We start from the raw sequence: 20,275 nt of genomic DNA, 5'->3' as shown, positions 1-20,275 counted from the left end.
CCTTGAATAATGCAGTACTCACCACATAAGAGTTCTTGCCAAAACTGGATTTGATAAGGTAGGGCACAGGTGGGCCTAGGATAAACTCCGGGAGCACGGTTACAGTCTGGTGGAGCCGATCTACCAGTTGAGGGCACTGGAAAGAAACATTCAGCCTGAGGACAACCCGCCCACTTGAGGATCCAGGCCTAAGCGGCCATGCCTGAACACTAAGAAACCAGCCAAGATGCGCATGCGCGCTAGAGGCTTGACAGACACGCCCACAGAGCAACCAATCCCCGAGCGGTGGGGCGGGGCCTCCATCACGTTCCCGACCCTCCGGGTGCCTATTGGCCAGACTGCCTCAGTCACAACGCCGATTGGTCGCTTGTGCCTGACAGGGTACAGGCAGGCTGCTGGCCCTTCACTTCACTTCAGCACGGACGGACTGGACTTCGCTTAACCTCTAGCGCTCCTGGGGACAGGGTGGGCAGCGCGGCAGGACAGCGGGGAGGCTGACGGGAACGCGCCCTGCGCAGCCCTCATAAACCCTTGGCCTGATGGCTTCCAATTCCAGGGTGGAGGCCCGAAATCCTGTCAACTTTGAGTAACCTGAGTCCTAATCTGAAGGGGGCTTGCGTCTCGTCAGCTTCAGGGATTACAAGTCCCTTCCACCCAGAGAAACTGCGAATCCCCTAGTGCTGCGACCCTCAAATACCTAGATTAACCCCAGTTCCCCTCAGCCTGAGGCACCCTAAAAATACCACCCGCAGAGACACCAAATTTCCTCAGCCTCGGAGACCCTGAATCCCTCCGCCTGCGAGCTCTTAAAACTTCCTCCTCAAGACCCTAACTGTCCTGCCTGTCGGAGCCCTAAAGTCCCTTAATAAGAAACCCCCGATTTCCTCAGCCTCACAGATCCCAAGTTTTCTCACCCTGCACATTCTACATCAGACAAAAGATCCCCAGTCCCCTCTGTCTGAGGACCCCAGTAACTTCAGCCTGTGGGACCCAGATCTCCTCAAGCCGAGCGACTTCTCCCTTAGACGTAGAACCTACGTTATGCCCAGATTTTTCTGAGTCCGCAGGAGGAGATCCTCAAAACCCTTCTTGGAGAAACATTCCCTCCGCTGCACTGGAACAGAGCCCTGATTTCAGCCTGACCCCAGTCCAGCAGTTAGGGGTTTCCGGGTCTCATTAAAAATCCCTCCGTCTCATTAAAAATCCCTCCGTCTCACACAGACACTTCCCTCCCAGTGCCTTCCCTCAGAGGGGCTGAATTGTAGGGAACCAAAGAAACCAAATCTAGTTCACATTAGCCTGATATGTCATATCTAGTCAGGATCCATTCATCCCACCAATACCCTCACCCCGACTTTCCCCTCACCTTCCTGCCCTGGACCCTCCACCCAAAGGAAGACACACCGGGCTCTGGACACTGGTCTGGGCTATCTCAGCACCTTCTTCTTCCACAGGCACCTTGGCCTTGAGCACTCCAATGGCCATGAGGTTGAACAGGTCTCCAGAGGACAGCACTGAGGGAGATGCCGGGAGAACAGAGCGGAAGCCCACGGTGAGAGGTGGAGGTGGCAAAGCTGGGCTCTAAGCCAGCTCTATAGGAAGGACATGGCACTGGTCCCTGAAGCACCACAGACTGCTTGCCTGGGCAACTGAGTTAACTTCCCTGTGACCATACACAGGATGGGAATGCCTGGTCCTGTCTGAGATGGTGGGGTGGAGTGGGACAAAACAGGACACTAGCTTCGTCAACTGCTCTGTGTCCAGGGAGAGTTAGGAAAATGCTCAGCGTTTGTTCAGTTAAGCAGGACACAGTCGGGAAGGAAAGTCTTCATCTCTGTCTCACACAGACCATCCAGTAGCTTCAGGCTACTCCCTGCACAAAAGGTGGAGGAGAAGGCCCAGCTCTAAGGTCTGACTTAGATTAGTAAATCACTGATGAAATCTATTATTTTCCTTAGGCCAAAGATGCTTTCAAAGACATCTCCATATACTTCTCCAAGGAAGAATGGGAAGAGATGGGAGAATGGGAAAAAATCCGATATAGGAATATGAAAAGAAACTACGAAGCGCTGATTGCTATAGGTAACAGGAAGTGCTGGGTGCCTGTGAGCCTGGGAAACATGAAACAGGTCTTCACCCTCAGTGTTCACTTGGCCCGCTCTTAGGTGGCTTCATCTGCTCACAGTTCCCTTTTGTGTGGAGACTAAGGAAATGTTTAGAGTTTTGTACCAAAGGGAGGTTGACCCTGCAGTGCAGAGCTCACCTCTTGCCTTATTCTAGATTCCCCCAGCCCAGCCTACAGATTTCCTTGACTTTGTGACACTTCCCATTGCTTCTATGCTTTGTTTCTCCTTCTTAGAACAAATATTTTGCTTCTTTCCAGGTTTCAGAGCCACTCGACCGGATTTCATGCATCACCGCAGGGAGGTCATCAAACCCCAGGTAGATGACACTGAGGATTCTGATGAAGAATGGACACCAAGGCAGCAAGGTGAGAGGCCAGGAGGATGTGGAGGTGTCTTCCTGAAACCAGCCTGGGCTTAGGTCTCAACTACATTTCAGCCAGTAGTAAGGAAAACATAATTTTCAGCATTCCGAAGTGGTTGTGGCTGAATATTGACATTAGCCTGAATGAAGATGAATGTATAGGTTTTCCAGTGTAATTCTCAAAAATTTTATGGTTAAAATTTATCATTCTTTTTACAAAGAATTATTTTTGCTAAGCATTCTTAGTGAAAGGCAGTTAAAGAAAGCTTAGAAATAAATTCACCAAGCAGATTTAATACTAGTCTCATTGGTTATTTGATTAAATCTCTTCAAAGAGGAAATGATTAACATATTATGTCAAGATATATTATTTATGTTATGTATATAAAACAAAACCCATGATCTTCTTACCCTAAGGTTAAACTAATTCTTTATTTTGATTCTGGGAAAGGGTTTGAGAGAACTATTTATTCTCCATGATCTTTCCCACATTTCACTGACCAGAGATGGCATCAGGTAAATAAAATGAAGTACACTTATTATAAAATAGAAGTGAGCAGCTCACTTCCTCTTCTGCTGCTCAAAGAGTTTAGAAGAGTTAATCTGCCTAGCCTGGAGAAAACAATTTAGATAGTTCTATGATTCTCCATCTATGGATTTCTGTTCTCCCAGATTTTTAAAAATTATTTATTTAGTTTTGGCTGCACTGGGTCTTCATTGCTGTTCATGGGCTTTCTCTGGTTGCGGTGAGTGTCTTCTCACTGCAGAGCACATGCAGGCTCTGTAGCTTGTGACACACAGGCTTAGCTGCCCCGCAGAAAGTGGAATCTTCCTGGACCAGCCATCAAACCTGTGTCCTCTGCATTGGCAGGCAGATTCTCATCCACTGTGCACCAGGGAAGTCCCTCTATTCCCTTAGGTTATTAAAACTAGTGAAAGGGACATGAAAAACAAACACTTGGTTGTCTGCAAATGTTTTGACATTAGGAGAGAGTCTTCATAGGGAATACATACGCCTCGGTTCACCATACGCCTGCACGTCTTTATTTACCTTTTTAACAATTTCTGAGTGTATGGCACACTGTTGCTAACTATGTGCACGTTAGTGTTAGTGGCCATAGTGCTAATTGCTCAGTCATGTCTGACTCTGTGTACCCATAGACTGTAGCCCACCAGGCTCCTCTGTCCATGGGATTCTCTAGGCAAGAATCCTAGAGTGGGTTGCCATCTCCTGCTCCAGGTGATCTTCCCAACCCAGGGATTGGGCCTGCATCTGTTGCATCTTTTTACCGCTGAGCCACCGGGGATATATATACACATTGATGTGCAACAAATCTGTAGAAATGTTACATCTTGCGTGACTGAAGCCCTAACCCACTGAGGAACAATTCTCCAATCCTTCCTCCTCACAGCCCTTGGCAACCACGATTATATTTTCTGTTTCCATGGATTTGATTAATTTGGATACCTCATAGAAGTGGAATCAGGCAATATTTGTCTTTTTTGATTGGTTCATTTCACTTAGTAAAATATCATCAAGGCCCATCCATGATATAGCATATGACAGAATTCTTTTTTAAGGCTTCAAAGCATTCCATTGTGTGCATGTGGATATAAGAGCTATAACATATATTTTATATATAACCTTTATCTTTTATCCACCAATGAACATTTAGATTGCTTACACACCTTGCCCATTGGGAATAATGCGGCAGTGACCATACATGTGCCCACTATTTATTCAATATCTTGCTTTCAATTTTTTATGGAAATATACTCTTGAGTGGGATTCCTAGATCATACAGCAGTTCTAACTTTCTGTGGAAACTCCATACTGTTTTCTAGAAAGCTTGCAACATTTTACTTTGCCAACAATAGTGTATAAGGGTTCCAATTTCTCCATATCCTTACCAAACTTGCTATTGTCTTCTTAGACATATTGCCCATCACAGAAGGTTTCAATTTGTATTTCCCTATTGATTAGTAATATTGAGCGTCTTTTCATATGTTTCTCGGCCATTTGTGTATTTTCTCTGGAGAAATGTCTATTCAATTCCTTCTCTCACTATTATTCAGCCCAGACTGCCATAACAAAGCAGACTGCATTCCTTAAAGCAGAGAAATTTGTTTTCTTACAATGCTGGAACATGGAAATTTGATATCAAGGTGCCATCATGGTCCATCAGGGTCTCTTCCTGGCTTAAGGGTCGCCTTCATACTGGTGTATGCTTGTTAACCCCTTATCAGATGCATATTTTACAAATATTTTCTACCATCCTATACGTGGCCTTTTCAACTCTGTTCAGTGTCCTTTGCTGCACAGAGGCTTTAAGATTAATCTCATTTGTCTATTTTTACTTTGTTACTCACACTTGTGCACTTGGTACCATATCTAAGAAATCATTGCTGTTTCAATGTCCTGAAGCTTCACCCTTGTTTTCTTCTAAAAGTCTTATCAAGTCTTGCATTTAGGTCTTTAATCCATTCTGAATTGATTTTTCTTCAAGAGGTAAGATGTTCATTATTTTGCGGGTTAAGAAGATCCCCTGGAGAAGGAAATGGCAACCCTGTCCAGTATTCTTGCCTGAGAAATCCCCTGGACAGAGGAGCCTGGTGGGCTACAGTCCAAAAGGTCACAAAAAGTCAAGAAGACTGAGCGACTAAGGATACATTTTTTGCCAAATCTACACTCTTTTGGTTCCTGTACCTTTGTAGTATATTCAGAAATCAGAGGCCTCCAGCTTTGCCGTTCTTTCTAAGATTGCTTTGCCTTTTTGGGGTGCTCTGAGATTCCGTGTTAACTGTTGGATGGATTTTCTATATCTGAAAAAAATTCCATTGGGATTTTAATAGGAATTGCACTGAATCTTTAAATTGCTTTGGGTAGTATGAACAGCTTAATAATATTAAGCCTCCAAATCCATAAACATGAGACACTTATCTATTTATTTATGTCAGATTCCTTTCAGCAATATTTTGTAGTTTTCAACATATAAGTCTTTCATCTCCTGAAGTTTACTCCTAATTACTTCATTCTTTTCAATGCTATTATAAATAAGATTATTTGTCCAGTGGCTAAGACTCCACACTCCCAATGCAGAGAACATGGGTTCAGTCCCTAGTCAGGGAACTAGATCCCACATGCTGCAACAAAGACCTGGCACAAACAAATAAATAAAAATAAATATATTGTTTTTTAATTTAGCTGTTCAGTATAGCTTTAAAAAAATAAAAAATAAATAGGATTGTTTTCTTACTTTCCTTTCTGGAATGGTCATTCTTCATGCACGGAAAGATATTTGAATGTTGATTTTGTACCGTGCAACTTTCCGTGCAGGATTTGTGTGTGTGGATTTAAAGATTTTTCTGCACATAAAACCATGCCCCTGTGAACAGACATAATTTTACTTCTTTCTTTCCAAATGGAAGCCTTTTGTTTCCATTTCTAACCTAAAGCCCTGGCTAGGAGTTCTAATGTTATGGTGAACAGAAATGTAGATATCAGGCATCCTTGCCTTTTTTTCTTGATCGTAGAAATTTTCAGCTTTTCACTGATGACTAGGATGTTAGAGGTAGACTTTCAATATATGACCTTTATTATATTGCAGTAACTTCCTCGTATTTCTATATTGATGAGTACTTTTTTCATGAAAGGCTACTAAATTTATTAGATACTTTATGAACATCAGATGAGGCACAGAAGAAGCTTCATTTTTTTTTTTTTTAATTTTAAGAAAATTATGTAATGCTCCCAGTGGAAGCACAGAAGTTGATGATACAGAAATCTTCTTCCATTCCTCCTTTGGTAATCATTGTCTTTGTCACTCTCTGGCTTAAAGTTATGTGTCCTTAGTTAGAATACCCAGAGTTTGGAAACATTTACCAACCAAAACACTGATTCTCACCATTTTTTAGGTAAACCGTCTTCGATGGCCTTCAGAGTGGAGCACAGTAAACACCAGAAGGTGAGTATTTCCCAAATCATGTTGCCAAAATATCCTCCTCATGGATCCAGTCACAGGTGAGAATAGGAGGAAACACAGAGATCCTGGAGACGGCTGCCTTCCTGCCCTGGATCTTTAGCACACTGTCTGATATCATCACCACCTTTACAGTTAGTAAGAACAACAACAGTAGTAGGCTGTTCTGTTGTTACACTATTTTCATAATATTTCAGACTTTAAGCATTTTATGTGAATAAACTTACTTAAACCTTAAATCAATCCTACAGTACCTATAAGTAGGTATATAGCTATCACCATTATAGATCCAAAATATGAGGTAAAAAACGTTTGATTATATGCCTGAGATCACAGTATCACTGGTAGTGCAATCGAAACCCATGCACGTTCTCTAAACCCCTTACAAACTGATTAAAACTTCCATAGTTCTATGAAGCTTATTCATACATCTTTATATCATTCATCTGAGAGATGTTTTCAACCTCAGTTCTTTTGTGCTATGCTAGGGAGGGATATGCTGAGACATCTGACTAAGGGAAGCTTAAGGACATGCTGGGCAGTTTGTAGAGTGGACAGTCCAAGATGAAGAAGGAGACAGGATCCCTACCTCAGAGCCTCCCACTCCAATAAGAGGAAGCGAATCGCAACCCTGATAAGCCTCAGGTTTATGACTGAAAAGCAACAAATAAGAAAATAACAGAAGGACTTCACATAGATTACCCACTTTTGAGTAGAAACTCATCATCTGGGCGTCATTTCAAATGCTCCTTCTTGCAGGAGGAGTAACAGCTTCTCCTCTGAGCTCTAATAGGCAACTCTCCTGTTTGGAATCATTTGTTTATCCTGCCCCTGTGTTGTGAGCTTTGAGAGCTGAGCCCACACCCATTCATTCTCAGAAGTCCAGGCCCAGCTCAAAGCCCCTGAGGGCCCCCTGAATGTTTTGTGAATGAGTGACTCCACATTTAAGCATTCATCTAGGAGTAGAAAGGTCAAAGAATGCTGAAGATAGTATCTGTGAGCTAGACTTCAAATATAGATGCAGTTTAGGGAATAAATTGATACCAGGGATGTACGCTCACGTTCTTACTGTATTAAATAGCTCACACAACAATTTGTTGAAGATTATTAAATTTCATGTCCACTATAATATTAAGAATTAGCCTGAATACCAATTCATGGATCAGGAAACTGAGGAGAACCAGCTAGTCATACAGCCTTGTTCAAGGAGAACTGATGAGACCAGCTACTTTAATTCCAAATATTGTCTCTAGGACATGGCAACCTGCAACATTCATCTCATTTTCTTTATTGTCTAAATGTGTTTCTGCTGATCGTCTTTTCTCCTCTTAATCTCACTGCTTTGTCACCTTATTTGCCAGATGTGTTTTGTCCCCTCTGTAATTTTCCATACTTCCTCATCCATCAAAGGGCCACTAATTAATAGAAACCCCGGAACTCTCTACGAGCCCTTACCCTCTTCTTTCCCTGACCTCCAGCTATTCTCCCTGCCTTGCTCTCACTTTTATGCAGAAAGTTGAAGGGGAAGAACCTTAAGATATGAATTCTAGTTTTGATTCTCTATCCACCTGGGTCCTTTTATTACTCTCCAGTGTTCAGACCCTCCCCCCATATCAGGTATTTCCAAGAATTGTCAAAGTATTAACTAAAGTCATGCATGTGAAAACACTTCATAAAGTCCTAAACTAAAGAACTGCATTTTGTCTTTTACTCACATGGAAGAGAATGTCCAGGGCACCATTAAGTAAGGAATCTAGTTTGAAGGAATTGCAAGGAGCACCAAAATTGCTGAAGACAAGTGGCTCCCAGCAGGCTCAGAAACCAGTGCCCCATCACAGAAAAGCAAGGACCCCTGGACAGCACCCCAGACAAAAAGTCGGTAAGACAAAATTTGGGGAGTTCCTCTAATTAGTTCCTTTAATCCCTGTAGAAAAACTAATCAGTATGGCCTAGGTGTGTGGCATGGACTTTGGGTAGGTGAGGTTTATGGTGGACTGATCTGAGACATGAAGTTAGCACTGGGGCCTTGGGAAAATCTTATTCATTTTCTGAGGTCCTGATTGCTATCTGTAAAGTGAAGATAAGGATACATAACTCATAGTGCTTGAAAGCCTTACATTAAATGCAAAAGTCTGACACCTACAAGTAGTTCAATAAACCCAGCTGTGATGATGGGAACCGTGCTTTGTTAGTGTTTATGCCTAGACCTCTGCTCAGTGCCTTACATGTCATGTGCCCTTAACATATATTTTCTGAGTAGATGTGTTGGTGAACTATTTCCTAAGTAGGAAGGTTGGGAAGTTAAACCTACTAACGGGAAGTGCAGGATGCTATCACTGAACTGGGCATCTGTGGTCAGTGGAGCCTCAGTATCCTGAACCTGTAGTTAAAGGGAGAAGAATCAAGGTATAGAGGAGGGACTTCCTGGGGGTGAAGTGGTTAAGGCTCCACGCTTCCACTGCAGGAGGTGTGGGTTCCATTCCTGGTCAGGGAACTGAGATCCCACAAGCCATGCAGCGTGGCCAAGAAATAAATAATGTAACATTAAAACATCAAATTACAGAAGTAAAAGTTCGAAAAATACATGTAAGAAAGTTTTAACAAAGTGTATAGATGGACAGGTAGGAGATCTCACACTTTCTGATAAAACAGGGACTAACTCCCCAGACCCCACCAGCCTTGCTTAGCTTCTGTTCTCCATCTTAGAACTCAGAAGAAAGGAGACTGGAGTGAAGAGGTACAGTCTACGAGAAAGAAAGGGCCACGTGTACCAAGAGGTCAGCGAGCCCCAGGATGACGACTACCTCTGTGAGTGACCCCGGTGGCCCACTCACGGAGAAGGGGCTACGAGGCCTTGGTCCACTAACCTCACCTCACCATTTGGTCCCCCAGCCATCCCCTTCCTCTATGACTTGGGGTGCAGGATCAGGCCAAATGCCATGAATGCCCCAGTTCTTTCTGAAGGTCGTTACGACCAGCAACATCACGATACCTCCTCTTATCCCTGTTCTCACCTCCAGATTGTGAGGAGTGTCAGAACTTCTTCATCGACAGCTGTGCTGCCCATGGGCCCCCAACCTTTGTAAAGGACTGTGCAGTGGAAAAGGGGCATGCCAACCGCTCAGGCCTCACTCTGCCCCCTGGGTTAAGCATCAGACTGTCGGGCATCCCTGATGCTGGGCTTGGAGTGTGGAACGAGGCGTCCGATCTGCCGCTGGGCCTGCACTTTGGCCCCTATGAGGGCAAGATCACAGACGATGAAGAGGCCGCCAAGAGTGGATACGCCTGGCAGGTGAGAAGCACCCGTTTCCCTGTCCTCTGGCCTCTAACCGCTTGTGTGTGGTGGGGGGGTACTTCATGTCTACATGCGAGGACGCAGATGGTGATAACATGGATGGCAATGACACAGTCAGCCCTGTGTACTGTGTGCCCTGGGCGTGAACACAGGACTTCCATCTAAAGGTCAGAGGAGAGGTGGGACCACAGTGTACAGACACACAGGAGTTCCATCTAAAGGTCAGAGGAGAGGTGGGAACACAGTGTACAGACACTCCGGACTTCCATCTAAAGGTCAGAAGAGAGATGGGAACACCTTGGTACACACTCACAGGACTTCTATCTAAAAGTCAGAGGAGAGGTGGGAACACAGTGTACAGACACTCAGGAGCTCTATTTAAAAGTCAGTGCAGATGTGGGACCAGAGTGTACAGACACACAGGACCTCTATCCAAAGGTCAGAGGAGAGGTGGGACCACAGTGTACAGACACTCAGGACCTCTATCTAAAGGTCAGAGGAGAGGTGGGAACACAGTGTACAGACACTCAGGACCTCTATCTAAAAGTCAGAGGAGAGGTGGGACCACAGTGCACAGACACTCAGGACCTGTATCTAAAGGTCAGAAGAGAGGTGTGAACACAGTGGTCCAGGCACACAGAAGTGACTCCTCCCTTGTGGAGCCCTTGCCTTCAATGAACCAAGAGACTCAGACTTGGAATGATGAGTAAGGGCTTACCGTGTGGTCCGACTAGCAGTTGAATCCATGCAGGCTCAAAAGCATCAATGACTACAGAGGGAAATAGCTCTTCTATTGCTTCCTACCGATAAAAAAAAAAAAAAAAAAAAAAGACATCTTGTAACTCTTTTTCTGACACTCAGATAACCAAAGGGAGGAACTGCTACGAGTATGTGGATGGAAAGGACACGTCTTGGGCCAACTGGATGAGGTGAGTGCAGTGAGTCTGCAGTGTGTAGACATCAAGACTCCCTCCATCCCACGCCCCTTTCCTTCTCAACCCGGCTCCCTCAACAGCTTTCACATCTTCTTTCCTCTTTTCCCTCCATATCATGTTCTTTCATTTCAAAAGACACTAGAAAGAGGGAAATAAAAATATGGCATGTGCCGTCAAGATACAAGTCTATATTCTGAACAAAACTGGTGGACTTGAAAACAACTTGAGGAGTCTAGATTCACCAGGGACACTTTAACTCACTTAATGGACACTTACCACACACTTTATGTTTCAGTTTAGACAGTGAACTTCATTACTGAAGCAGATCACACAACCCATGTCCTTTTGGAGAACATAATGCAAACAGACATTAGCCAATTGATTTTAGGAACAGTAACCTTATTTTTTTCTCTTTGAGTAACTACACAGTGCCAGGAAAACCTAATACAGGAGACCTTGACTCTATGTGGGCAACAACCTCCTCAGGCTTGGTTCCAGTGAGAAGTGGGCCCTGAGGCCTCAGAAGGAATGGGGGGCAGGATGGCTCTGTGTGGGGCCATTCTCTGAGGGCCTCTCCTTTCATCAGGGCAGGCAGACAGTGAACAAACAATTACTGTTCCGTGTCTCAAGCTATATCAGAGCTCTCTCCAAGTGTCCGTGGGAGAGGGTGGGCAAGCGAATAGGACCCTGGATACACGTGGGGAGATGGGAGAAAGCCTCGGGAGAGAAGGCAGGCTGGGGTGAGTGCTGAGGACTGCGTGTTAGCCAAGGAGCACCAAGTCCTGTGGATGGAAGAGAACTTAATTCAGAGTTTAGAGGAGCTGGAGGTCACCAGCCTCACGGACAGTCCAGGTGGAGACGAGTCTGGAACTGAGATCCAGAAAATGGCTAATTAGGTAAGGAGAGAAAGGCATGGGAATTCACATGGCCTGGTCGAAGGTGTGAATAGAAGGTCCACATGAGGGGCGGCCTCAGAGGCGGAAGGCAAGGAGCTGGGCATGGTCTGAGAGTGGAGGGCACTCATCACTTGAGGTTTCTTTCCCTTTCCCGGCCTCGCCCCCAGGTATGTGAACTGTGCCCGGGACGATGAGGAGCAGAACCTGGTGGCCTTCCAGTATCACGGGCAGATCTTCTACCGAACCTGCCAGGTGGTCAGGCCGGGCTGTGAGCTGCTGGTCTGGTACGGGGACGAGTATGGTCAGGACCTTGGCATCAAGCGGAACAGCAGGGGGAAGAGTGAGCTCGCCACCAGGAGAGGTGAGTGTCACCCCTCTTCCAGCACCCCACCCCATCCTGGGAGCCTCCATGGTCCGATTTAGAAGCAGAGGACAATCCAGTCCAAAGTCAGTTGAGTTGCAAATAAAATGCCTCAGTATTTGATTCTTTTCATATGATTGTTAGGAAAAATTTTTATATTAAAAATGCTAGTTCTAATTTTTAATATTTCATGCAAAAAAATATGTAACATCACCTTCTACAGAAAGGCTTAGGAGCAAAAGGCAAGTTTTCTAGCACCTACCAGCTCTCTGCCCTTTATCTCTTTCTTCCTTAATTTCTCCCATTATTTTTTTTTAAACTAAAATAAAGACATTTTATTTTAAAATATTTATAGGGCAAAGATATTTTAAGAGTCACACTAGGAAATTTATGAATGACATCTGCCAATTTAAAGAAAGTAAGTGGAATTCCTTAGTCATCAGTATTTTTTTAATTAATTAATTAATTTATTAATTTCATTTATTTTTATTAGTTGGAGGCTAATTACTTTACAATATTATAGTGGTTTTTGTCATACATTGACATGAATTAGCCATGGATTTACATGTATTCCCCATCACGATCCCCCCTCCCACCTCCCTCTCAACCAGATCCCTCTGGGTCGTCCCATTGCACGCGGCCTGAGCACTTGTCTCATGCATCCAGCCTGGGCTGGTGATCTGTTTCACCCTAGATAATATACATGTCTCAATGCTGTTCTCTTGAAACATCCCACCCTCGCCTTCTCCCACAGAGTCCAAAAGTCTGTTCTGTACATCTGACTCTTTTTCTGTTTTGCATATAGGGTTATCATTACCATCTTCCTAAATTCCATATATATGTGTTAGTATACTGTAATGGCCTTTATCTTTCTGGCTTACTTCACTCGGTATAATGGGCTCCAGTTTCATCCGTCTCATTAGAACTGATTCAGATGAATTCTTTTTAATGGCTGAGTAACATTCCATGGTGTATATTACCACAGCTTCCTTATCCATTCGTCTGCTGATGGGCATCTAGGTTGCTTCCATGTCCTGGCTATTATAAACAGTGCTGCGATGAACATTGGGGTGCACACATGTGCAGTGATGTGCATTCAGTTACTGTTCCAGTCTGTTGTCATGTGAGTTCACACTCTGTGCCAGACGGGGTTCCACGCACCAAAACAGACAGAACCACTGCCCTGGGGCAGCAGGGGCTTCATACCAGACAGGGGCTGGTGCTCTGAGGAAAACCAGCGCAGGGAGCGTGCCTCGGGTCAGCGTGAGCAGAGGGTGGGGTGTGGTGCAGGATGGTGCGGCAGGGTCTCTGCAGAGATAACACCTGCGGGAAAGGATTCCAGGCAGGGGAGCAGCCAGTGCCTCAGACCCAGGGCCAGGAAAAGAGGCCATGCCAGGGGTCCTAGGAGTAAGCACAGAGGGAAGGGAAGGAGGCTGGACGGGACACGGAAGCCTCAGAGCCTGTGTCCACGTGCAGGCCCCAGGGGTCCTCCTGGGTGACACAGAACAACCGCGAGGCTTTCAGCTGCAAGCGGCATGTTCTCTGTGCTAAGACGATGCTTTGGTTCACTTTTGGGAAGAGACAGCAGCGGGGAGTCCCCTCAGAGGTCAGTTCATTGCCAGACCTGAGGGGAGAGTGGGCTGGCTGAAGATGCTTGGGACTGAGGGTGTGAAGAATTTGGCTGGAGATGTATTTTTAAACAGGGCTTCCTAGTGCATGCTAAGTGGACTAAGCCTGAATGAAATAAATGAGGTATGAATACTGCTGAGGCTTGAGAAAGGATATGCCTTTATTTTATGATTTATGGGAAACTGAGAGACGAGCAATTTGTGAAACAATTGGGGCAGCAGGAGTCAGAGACCTGTGGTCAGTGGGACCTGGGCCGCTCGGTCTCATCCAGTCTCAAACCCACTTCCTGCAGAGATCGGCACAAAGGCTGCTCTTTGAACAAGGAGCCTCAAATTCAGCTTTACTCACCTGCTCTAACCACCCCCTGTGCTGCCTCCCATATGCAGAGAGCTCCAGGCCAGGCACCCCTAACTTAACAGACCCTTTACCCTCACAGGAAGCCTCTCAGGAGATTCCACCTAAGTCATCAAGTCTTATCTCTCAGTAGGGTAAATACCTGAGGACACTGTGATGTAACTTTTCCGATAATTACACGCAGGGAAAGTCCCTGCGATCCATCTCTATCAGGAGAGACACTGCCTCTGATGCTGCTGGAAGGTCCCTATCTGGGTGATATGTAGAAAAGGCCCTTGACACCAGCTTCCTGGATTTCTGTAGATGTAGAGAGTAAGAGTGGAATGGAAAAGTGGACTGTAAAGACACACTCAATGGGAGACAAATCCTGCCCTGTCAACACTTAGATGATTACTGGGGAGGGCCTGACCATAGCAAACCAGCTACCTGACCAAAAGCTTCCTCTTTCAGCAGAACCGAAGCCCAAGATCCACCCATGTGCCTCCTGCTCTCTGGCCTTCTCCAGTCAGAAATTCCTCAGCCAACACACCCAACGCAGTCACCCCTCTCAGACCCTCCTGAGACCATCTGAAAGAGACCTCCTCCAACCAGAGGATCCCTGCCCAGGCAATCAAAATCAGCGATATTCAGATCCACACAGCCCGAGCGAAAAACCTGAGGGCCGGGAGGCCAAGGACAGGCCCCAACCTTTGCTTAAAAGCGTAAGGCTGAAGAGGATTTCAAGGGCCTCTTCCTACTCACCGAGAGGAGAAATGGGGGATTCTGGGGTGCATGAGAGAATGAAAGACGAGCCCAGCACAAGCCAGAAACTGAATCCAGAGGACACAGGCACATTGCTCACGGGGGCAGGGGTCTCAGGGATTATGAGGTTCACATACACAGAGTGTGGGCAAGGCTCCAAGGACAGGTCAAGTCTCACCACACACGAGAGGACACACACAGGGGAGAAGCCCTATGTTTGTGGGGAGTGTGGACGAAGCTTCAGTAAGAACTTCAACCTCATCACACACCAGAGGACACACACAGGGGAGAAGCCCTATGTTTGCGGGGAGTGTGGGCGAAGCTTCAGTCAGAAGTCCGTCCTCGTCAGACACCAGAGGACACACACAGGGGAGAAGCCCTATGTTTGCAGGGAGTGTAGGCGAAGCTTCAGTCAGAAGTCCGTCCTCATCATACACCAGAGGACACACACAGGGGAGAAGCCCTATGTTTGCAGGGACTGTGGGCGAAGCTTCAGTGATAAGTCAAATCTCATCTCACATGAGAGGACACACACAGGGGAGAAGCCCCATGTTTGCAGGGAGTGTGGGCGAAGATTCATTCAGAAGGCCCATCTCATCATCCACCAGAGGACACACACAGGGGAGAAGCCCTATGTCTGTGGGGAGTGTGGGCGAAGCTTCATTCAGAAGTCAGATTTCATCATCCACCAGAGGACACACACAGGGGAGAAGCCCTATGTTTGCGGGGAGTGTGGGCGAAGCTTCCGTCAGAAGTCAGCCCTCATCACACACGAGAGGACACACACAGGGGAGAAGCCCTATGTTTGTGGGGAGTGTGGGCAAAGCTTCAGTAAGAACTTCAACCTCATCACACACCAGAGGACACACACAGGGGAGAAGCCCTACGTTTGCAGGGAGTGTGGGCGAAGCTTCAGTCGGAAGTACCTCCTCATCACCCACCAGAGGACACACACAGGGGAGAAGCCCCATGTTTGCAGGGAGTGTGGGAGAAGCTTCAGTCAGAAGTCCCATCTCATCTCCCACAAGAGGACACACACAGGGGAGAAGCCCTATGTTTGCGGGGACTGTGGGCGAAGCTTCAGTCAGAAATCTGTCCTCATCAGACACCAGAGGACACACACAGGGGAGAAGCCCTACATTTGCAGGGAGTGTGAGTGAGTCATGACCAACAAACCACACCTTAGCCACAGGAGGATTACTGCAGCCACCCCATGCCTCAGCTCTAAGGGGGCCTCAGAGGAGGTCTGTGACCCGTTACTGTCCCCAGGAGTATCACGAGAGACTTCCCAGGTGGTCCAGTGCCCAAGACTCCAATTCAGAGACCCACGTTCAATACCTGATTGGGGAACTAGCTCCCACAGGCTGCAACTAAGACAGAGCACAGCCGAATAAATAAATATATGATAAATATTTTAAAGAAAGAGTGTGATAAGCACAGAATTACTTGTTAAATAGACCTTCCACTTTCGTGACAGGAGAGGAGGTAGATAAACAGCAGAGGGTTTCTTAAGTGTTCTGGAGATGTTCATGCCAATTGCCTTCGTGGTATTTTAGGTCTCCTTTTCTAATCAATTTTGTCTCCAAACAAATCTGAAGCCCAGACTATGTACTCATTCCCCCCTTATCACTGACAGCAGTGGGGTCCGGTCGTAGCTGAACCCCGGGGAAGGCATAATTCTGGAGCCAAGTCAGTTAGGTCACTGGACAGTCAATCCTGGGTCCAGGGAGAGGAATGCACAGTGGAGTCAGACTCACCAGAGAAGGGGATTCCCTGGCCTCCTGGGAAGTGGGGCCTCTCCTCCTTATAGACCTCGGCTCTCCTTTGGCCTCTCCTGGTAACCCTCTGGGTCCCTCTGACTTCTGTAGCTGCAAAGGTGAAAGCCACGTGCACATGTGTGTGTGAGCGCGCGCGCCTGACTCAGCATGGTCCGTCTGGTCTCTGCCGCTCCTTCGGGGTCATCACAGCATCTGGACTCCAGATGCGACCACAGGGGTCCAGTTCTCAGCCCTGCCCCCAGCAGCTGCGTGAGCTGGGGCAAGATGCTGAACCTCTCTGTGTCTCTAATCTCACTGTGATACAAGGTGGGAGCACCAGCATTTTGGTCTGATGCGTAAGCACAGGCGGAATCTGGCAGAGGCTAGCTGAGAACGCAAGCCCCACCTTTGCTGTCTTTTGTGTTTTTTTCTTTAATATTTTTTATTTTTTTAATACAAGGATAATTGCATTGCAGAATTTTTTTTCTGCATGTCCTCCAGCCCCCACAACTTCCAGGTCTTCAGAGCTAGACGAGGAAGGGGCCGTTCAGGCACTAGGACGCCCTGATGAGGGGGTGTGAGGTCATGGGTGCTAAGGGAGGGCAACCTCCCTTCCAACCGCTGCTGTTCCTGCTGAGCTGGGCAGCCCCAGGGCCCCTCCACAGACAGGCAGTCCCCACATTCGCCCCCCTGCCGAGAACAGAGCCTGGAGCCGCGTTTCCATGAAATCCCTGACCGTCCCCCATCCTACCCCCACACGGAGGGTCCTTGAAGACCACACCGCGGCTTCTCTCTGCATGGGCCTCATACCAGTGCCCGTTCGCTCTGGTCAACGCTGTGGCGACCCTGAAATTCTTAACCATGGAATACTTCATCCTTACACTTCCCTTTCATGAGTGAAGTCTGATGGGCCCCGGGGTGAGCTATGAGCAGAGCAGATGCACACACAGCACGGGTCCTGGGGTGACCAGGCTGCACAAGGGGACAAAGTGGACACAAAGCCCCCCCACCCTGGGTGAGTGAGGGTGGGGACAGCACCAGGAAGCCACGCTTGCTTAGACCCGGAACTGAGCTCCGACACAGAGTGGAGGCAATGGGGTTCTTAAGGTCGACCACACCCTCCCCTCTGTGAATGACCTCTGCCCTGGCCTGATCCTTCCAGAAGGGGTTCAGGAGGCTGAAGTCCGCCCGGCCACCAGAAGACACCAAGGGGAGAGTGGGCCACGGGGCGGGGGAGGGAGGATGCGAAGTCCAGGACTCGGGGCAACGGCCCTCAGTTCCCTCCATGTGCCAGGCTTGTGAAGCGTCTCTACATGAACCGTGTCAGTAATAACCACCCACTATTATTTTCCGGTTTCTATGCTTTCTTAAAGGAATGCGTCTGTCTGTGGCTTGGTTTCCCTACAGGAAGGGAAGCCACGTAAACTCCCCATGTTCTGTGGCTTCAGGCCGGGGCCAAGGGAGGGAGAGTTAGGGCTGGTGCAGCCAGAGGGGCTTCAACTGAAAAACGGTGGGGATCCAGAAACCTGCAGGGGCTTCTCACCTGCACCTCCCACCAGAGCTGCGCCTGGAATCCCCTGGAAGGCTGAGCAGGTCAAACCTTCTCCCTCCCTTCCCCTCCACTCCCCTCCCCTCAAAAAGCTGGCTCCTGGGGCCAGCCCAAAACATCCCCAAATCCCCCATCACCCAAGCCCCACACAGGCCCTCCCTCACAGATGTGGGATGACCTGGATGGTGGCACAGATGGTGTGTGACCCCAGAGCTGGGGGTCTCAGCTGACCTTGACAAAGGGGGTTGATGCTTTACACAGCCTCCCAGCCCAGGGAGCTGCCAGCAGCCACAAGCCATGATCTGAAGCGGAGCTGGGAGATGTGGAGTGGGGATGCGAGCTCTCTGAGGTCCCATCCTGTCCCCAGGACAGTGGCCAGGCCCCGCCTGACACCGTGACTGCCCTGCACGGTCACACAGGACACCAGCAGTCACGGGACGGAGAGTCAGCTGCCTCCGCCGCACGCTCCACCCTGACCACGGCGGCCCCGAGGCTGTACCAGCCCCGCCTGTGGGCGGCTCTGCTTGGCTGCCGGGGCTCGGGGACCCTGGGTGAGTCGGTGAGGGCAGAGCTCAGAGGCCAAGCCTGTCTTCAGCCGCCAGACCTGCCCTGCTTACTGGACTCATGAGCCCAGCCAGTATCTGAAACCAAGATGCCTTTGGGAGAATGACTCCACAGACGCTGACCTCAGAGCTCAGACTCCTGAAAACTTACTAAGCTGATTATTTATAGTCTTTTTTTAAATAGGATGTTGGCAGGAAGCGGGGAGGGGAATGACTCCCTTGGTGGTGCTGTGGTTAGGAATCCACCTGCCAGTGCAGGAGATACGGGTTCAATCCCTGATCTGGGAAGACCCCAAGTGCCGTGGAGCAACTAAGTCCGTTCACAACTACTGCAGCCCAAGAGCCTAGAGCCCGTGCTTCCCAAACAGAGCAGCCACCACAGGGAGAAGTTCAGCGCAGAAACGAGAGAGCAGCCCCCACGTCCGACAGCCAGAGAAAAGCCCACACAGCAGCGAAGACCCAGCAAGCCAAAATAAATAAATAACCTTGCTTTAAGTAGGAGATCGCAGCATTCTCTGCTGATCCAGAGCCTAGGACTCAGCTCCCAACAGAGGGGGCCACGTTCAATCCCTCGTCAGGGCACTAGATCCCACATGCTGCAACTGAAGGCCCTGCATGCCACAGCTAAGACCCAGCGCAGCCAATTAAATGAATACTTAAAAGTAGGAGGCTGTTCATCTGTCACCATAGAAAACTGCAACATTTTAGGAAAAGAAAAAACAAAAGATCTTATTTTGCAAGTGCTCATGGTTGATTGCAAAAATTTTCTCATAATATGCAGCTGTTTAAAAAAAAAAAAAGAAATTTAGAAAATACAGAAACTAAAATCCACCCATAAATGTGTGGGGAGCATCAATTACTGCAGTATCCGGCCACCACACACGGGAACACACGTCCGTGTTTTTCCTCTACAAAGAGGCTTTCAGCCTCCACCCCTCTTCCCACCGGCCTCTGCTCTGCTCACCAAGAAGACTGCGCTTTGGCCTCGTGACCGGGGCGGGGGTTCTGTTGAACTCAGGGAGGTGGTGGATTAGGGCTGTGTGGTTGGGGGCACCATCTGACCTGCAGTGAGGAGAGAAGCGCGAGTGCTCCACCTCTGGGTCCAGTAACTCCAGGGGCCTCGGGGAGCCGCCCGGGAAGAAGCCTCTCAAACACCTTCCCTGCAGCATCCACAGTTACAGCACGTCCCACGTGTCAGGGTTCAGCTGTGGGTTAACAAGTCCTCTCTTGTTGGACATGGAAAGTGTTCCACAGAGAATCTACCTGGATCTTGGCCTTGGTTGGTACAGATGTAACAGGCAGTACGTTCAGGGCTCAGGGGAGTTAGTTCTGAAGCTCTCTGGGTTTAGGGCTACAGCACCTCCTCACCTACACCGCTTCCATGGTCATGGAGCCTTCTCTTCCAGGGGAAGGTGTTTGGCAACATCAGCCACAAAGACACATACTGAAGAGGAGGAAGGCCACGGCAGGCGGGGCTGGGTGTTCCTGGGGGAGCAGAGAGGCCTTGGACACTCCATGCTGGACACCTGCCCCACCGGATTCTCCTCCTTCTCGCTGGGCATGCAGCTTTCACCTGCTGGGTGCCCGCCAGTGAGGGGCTCCCAAGACACCAAGCTGGGGTTGGCGATGGGGGAGCTGGATGCCAGGGAACCCGAGACCCTGCAGCAGGTCATTGCACTGTGGACGAGGGATGGCCTCACTGAGCGGTTAGGCCCTGTGCATTCAGGA

The 20,275-nt window shown here is 48.1% G+C and overlaps 1 protein-coding gene across 1 annotated transcript; it reads left to right on the top strand.

Moving 5' to 3' along the window:
* The first annotated feature begins 1,483 nt into the window (after window positions 1–1,483).
* On the top strand, window positions 1,484–18,612 carry LOC133069923 (histone-lysine N-methyltransferase PRDM9-like). The gene is made up of 11 exons (XM_061161361.1): window positions 1,484–1,559; window positions 1,966–2,082; window positions 2,384–2,491; window positions 6,403–6,452; window positions 8,190–8,346; window positions 9,174–9,275; window positions 9,488–9,759; window positions 10,624–10,691; window positions 11,761–11,954; window positions 14,391–15,826; window positions 18,352–18,612. The coding sequence occupies exons 1-11, from the start codon at window positions 1,484–1,486 to the stop codon at window positions 18,610–18,612; spliced, it is 2,841 nt and encodes a 946-aa protein (XP_061017344.1).
* The last annotated feature ends 1,663 nt before the right edge of the window (window positions 18,613–20,275 follow it).

Source organism: Dama dama, chromosome 15, assembly GCF_033118175.1.
Source record: "Dama dama isolate Ldn47 chromosome 15, ASM3311817v1, whole genome shotgun sequence".
NCBI classification, from domain to species: Eukaryota; Metazoa; Chordata; class Mammalia; order Artiodactyla; family Cervidae; genus Dama; species Dama dama.
This window is presented reverse-complemented; position numbering and strand designations above follow the sequence as displayed.

Coding starts and splice junctions, on each gene's coding strand:
- LOC133069923 (XM_061161361.1), top strand. CDS start 1,484: ATGAGGTTGAACAGGTCTCCAGAGGACAGCACTGAGGGAGATGCCGGG. Junction 1,560..1,965: donor GCGGAAGCCCACGGTGAGAG/GTGGAGGTGGCA, acceptor CTTAGGCCAAAG/ATGCTTTCAAAGACATCTCC. Junction 9,760..10,623: donor AGAGTGGATACGCCTGGCAG/GTGAGAAGCACC, acceptor TCTGACACTCAG/ATAACCAAAGGGAGGAACTG.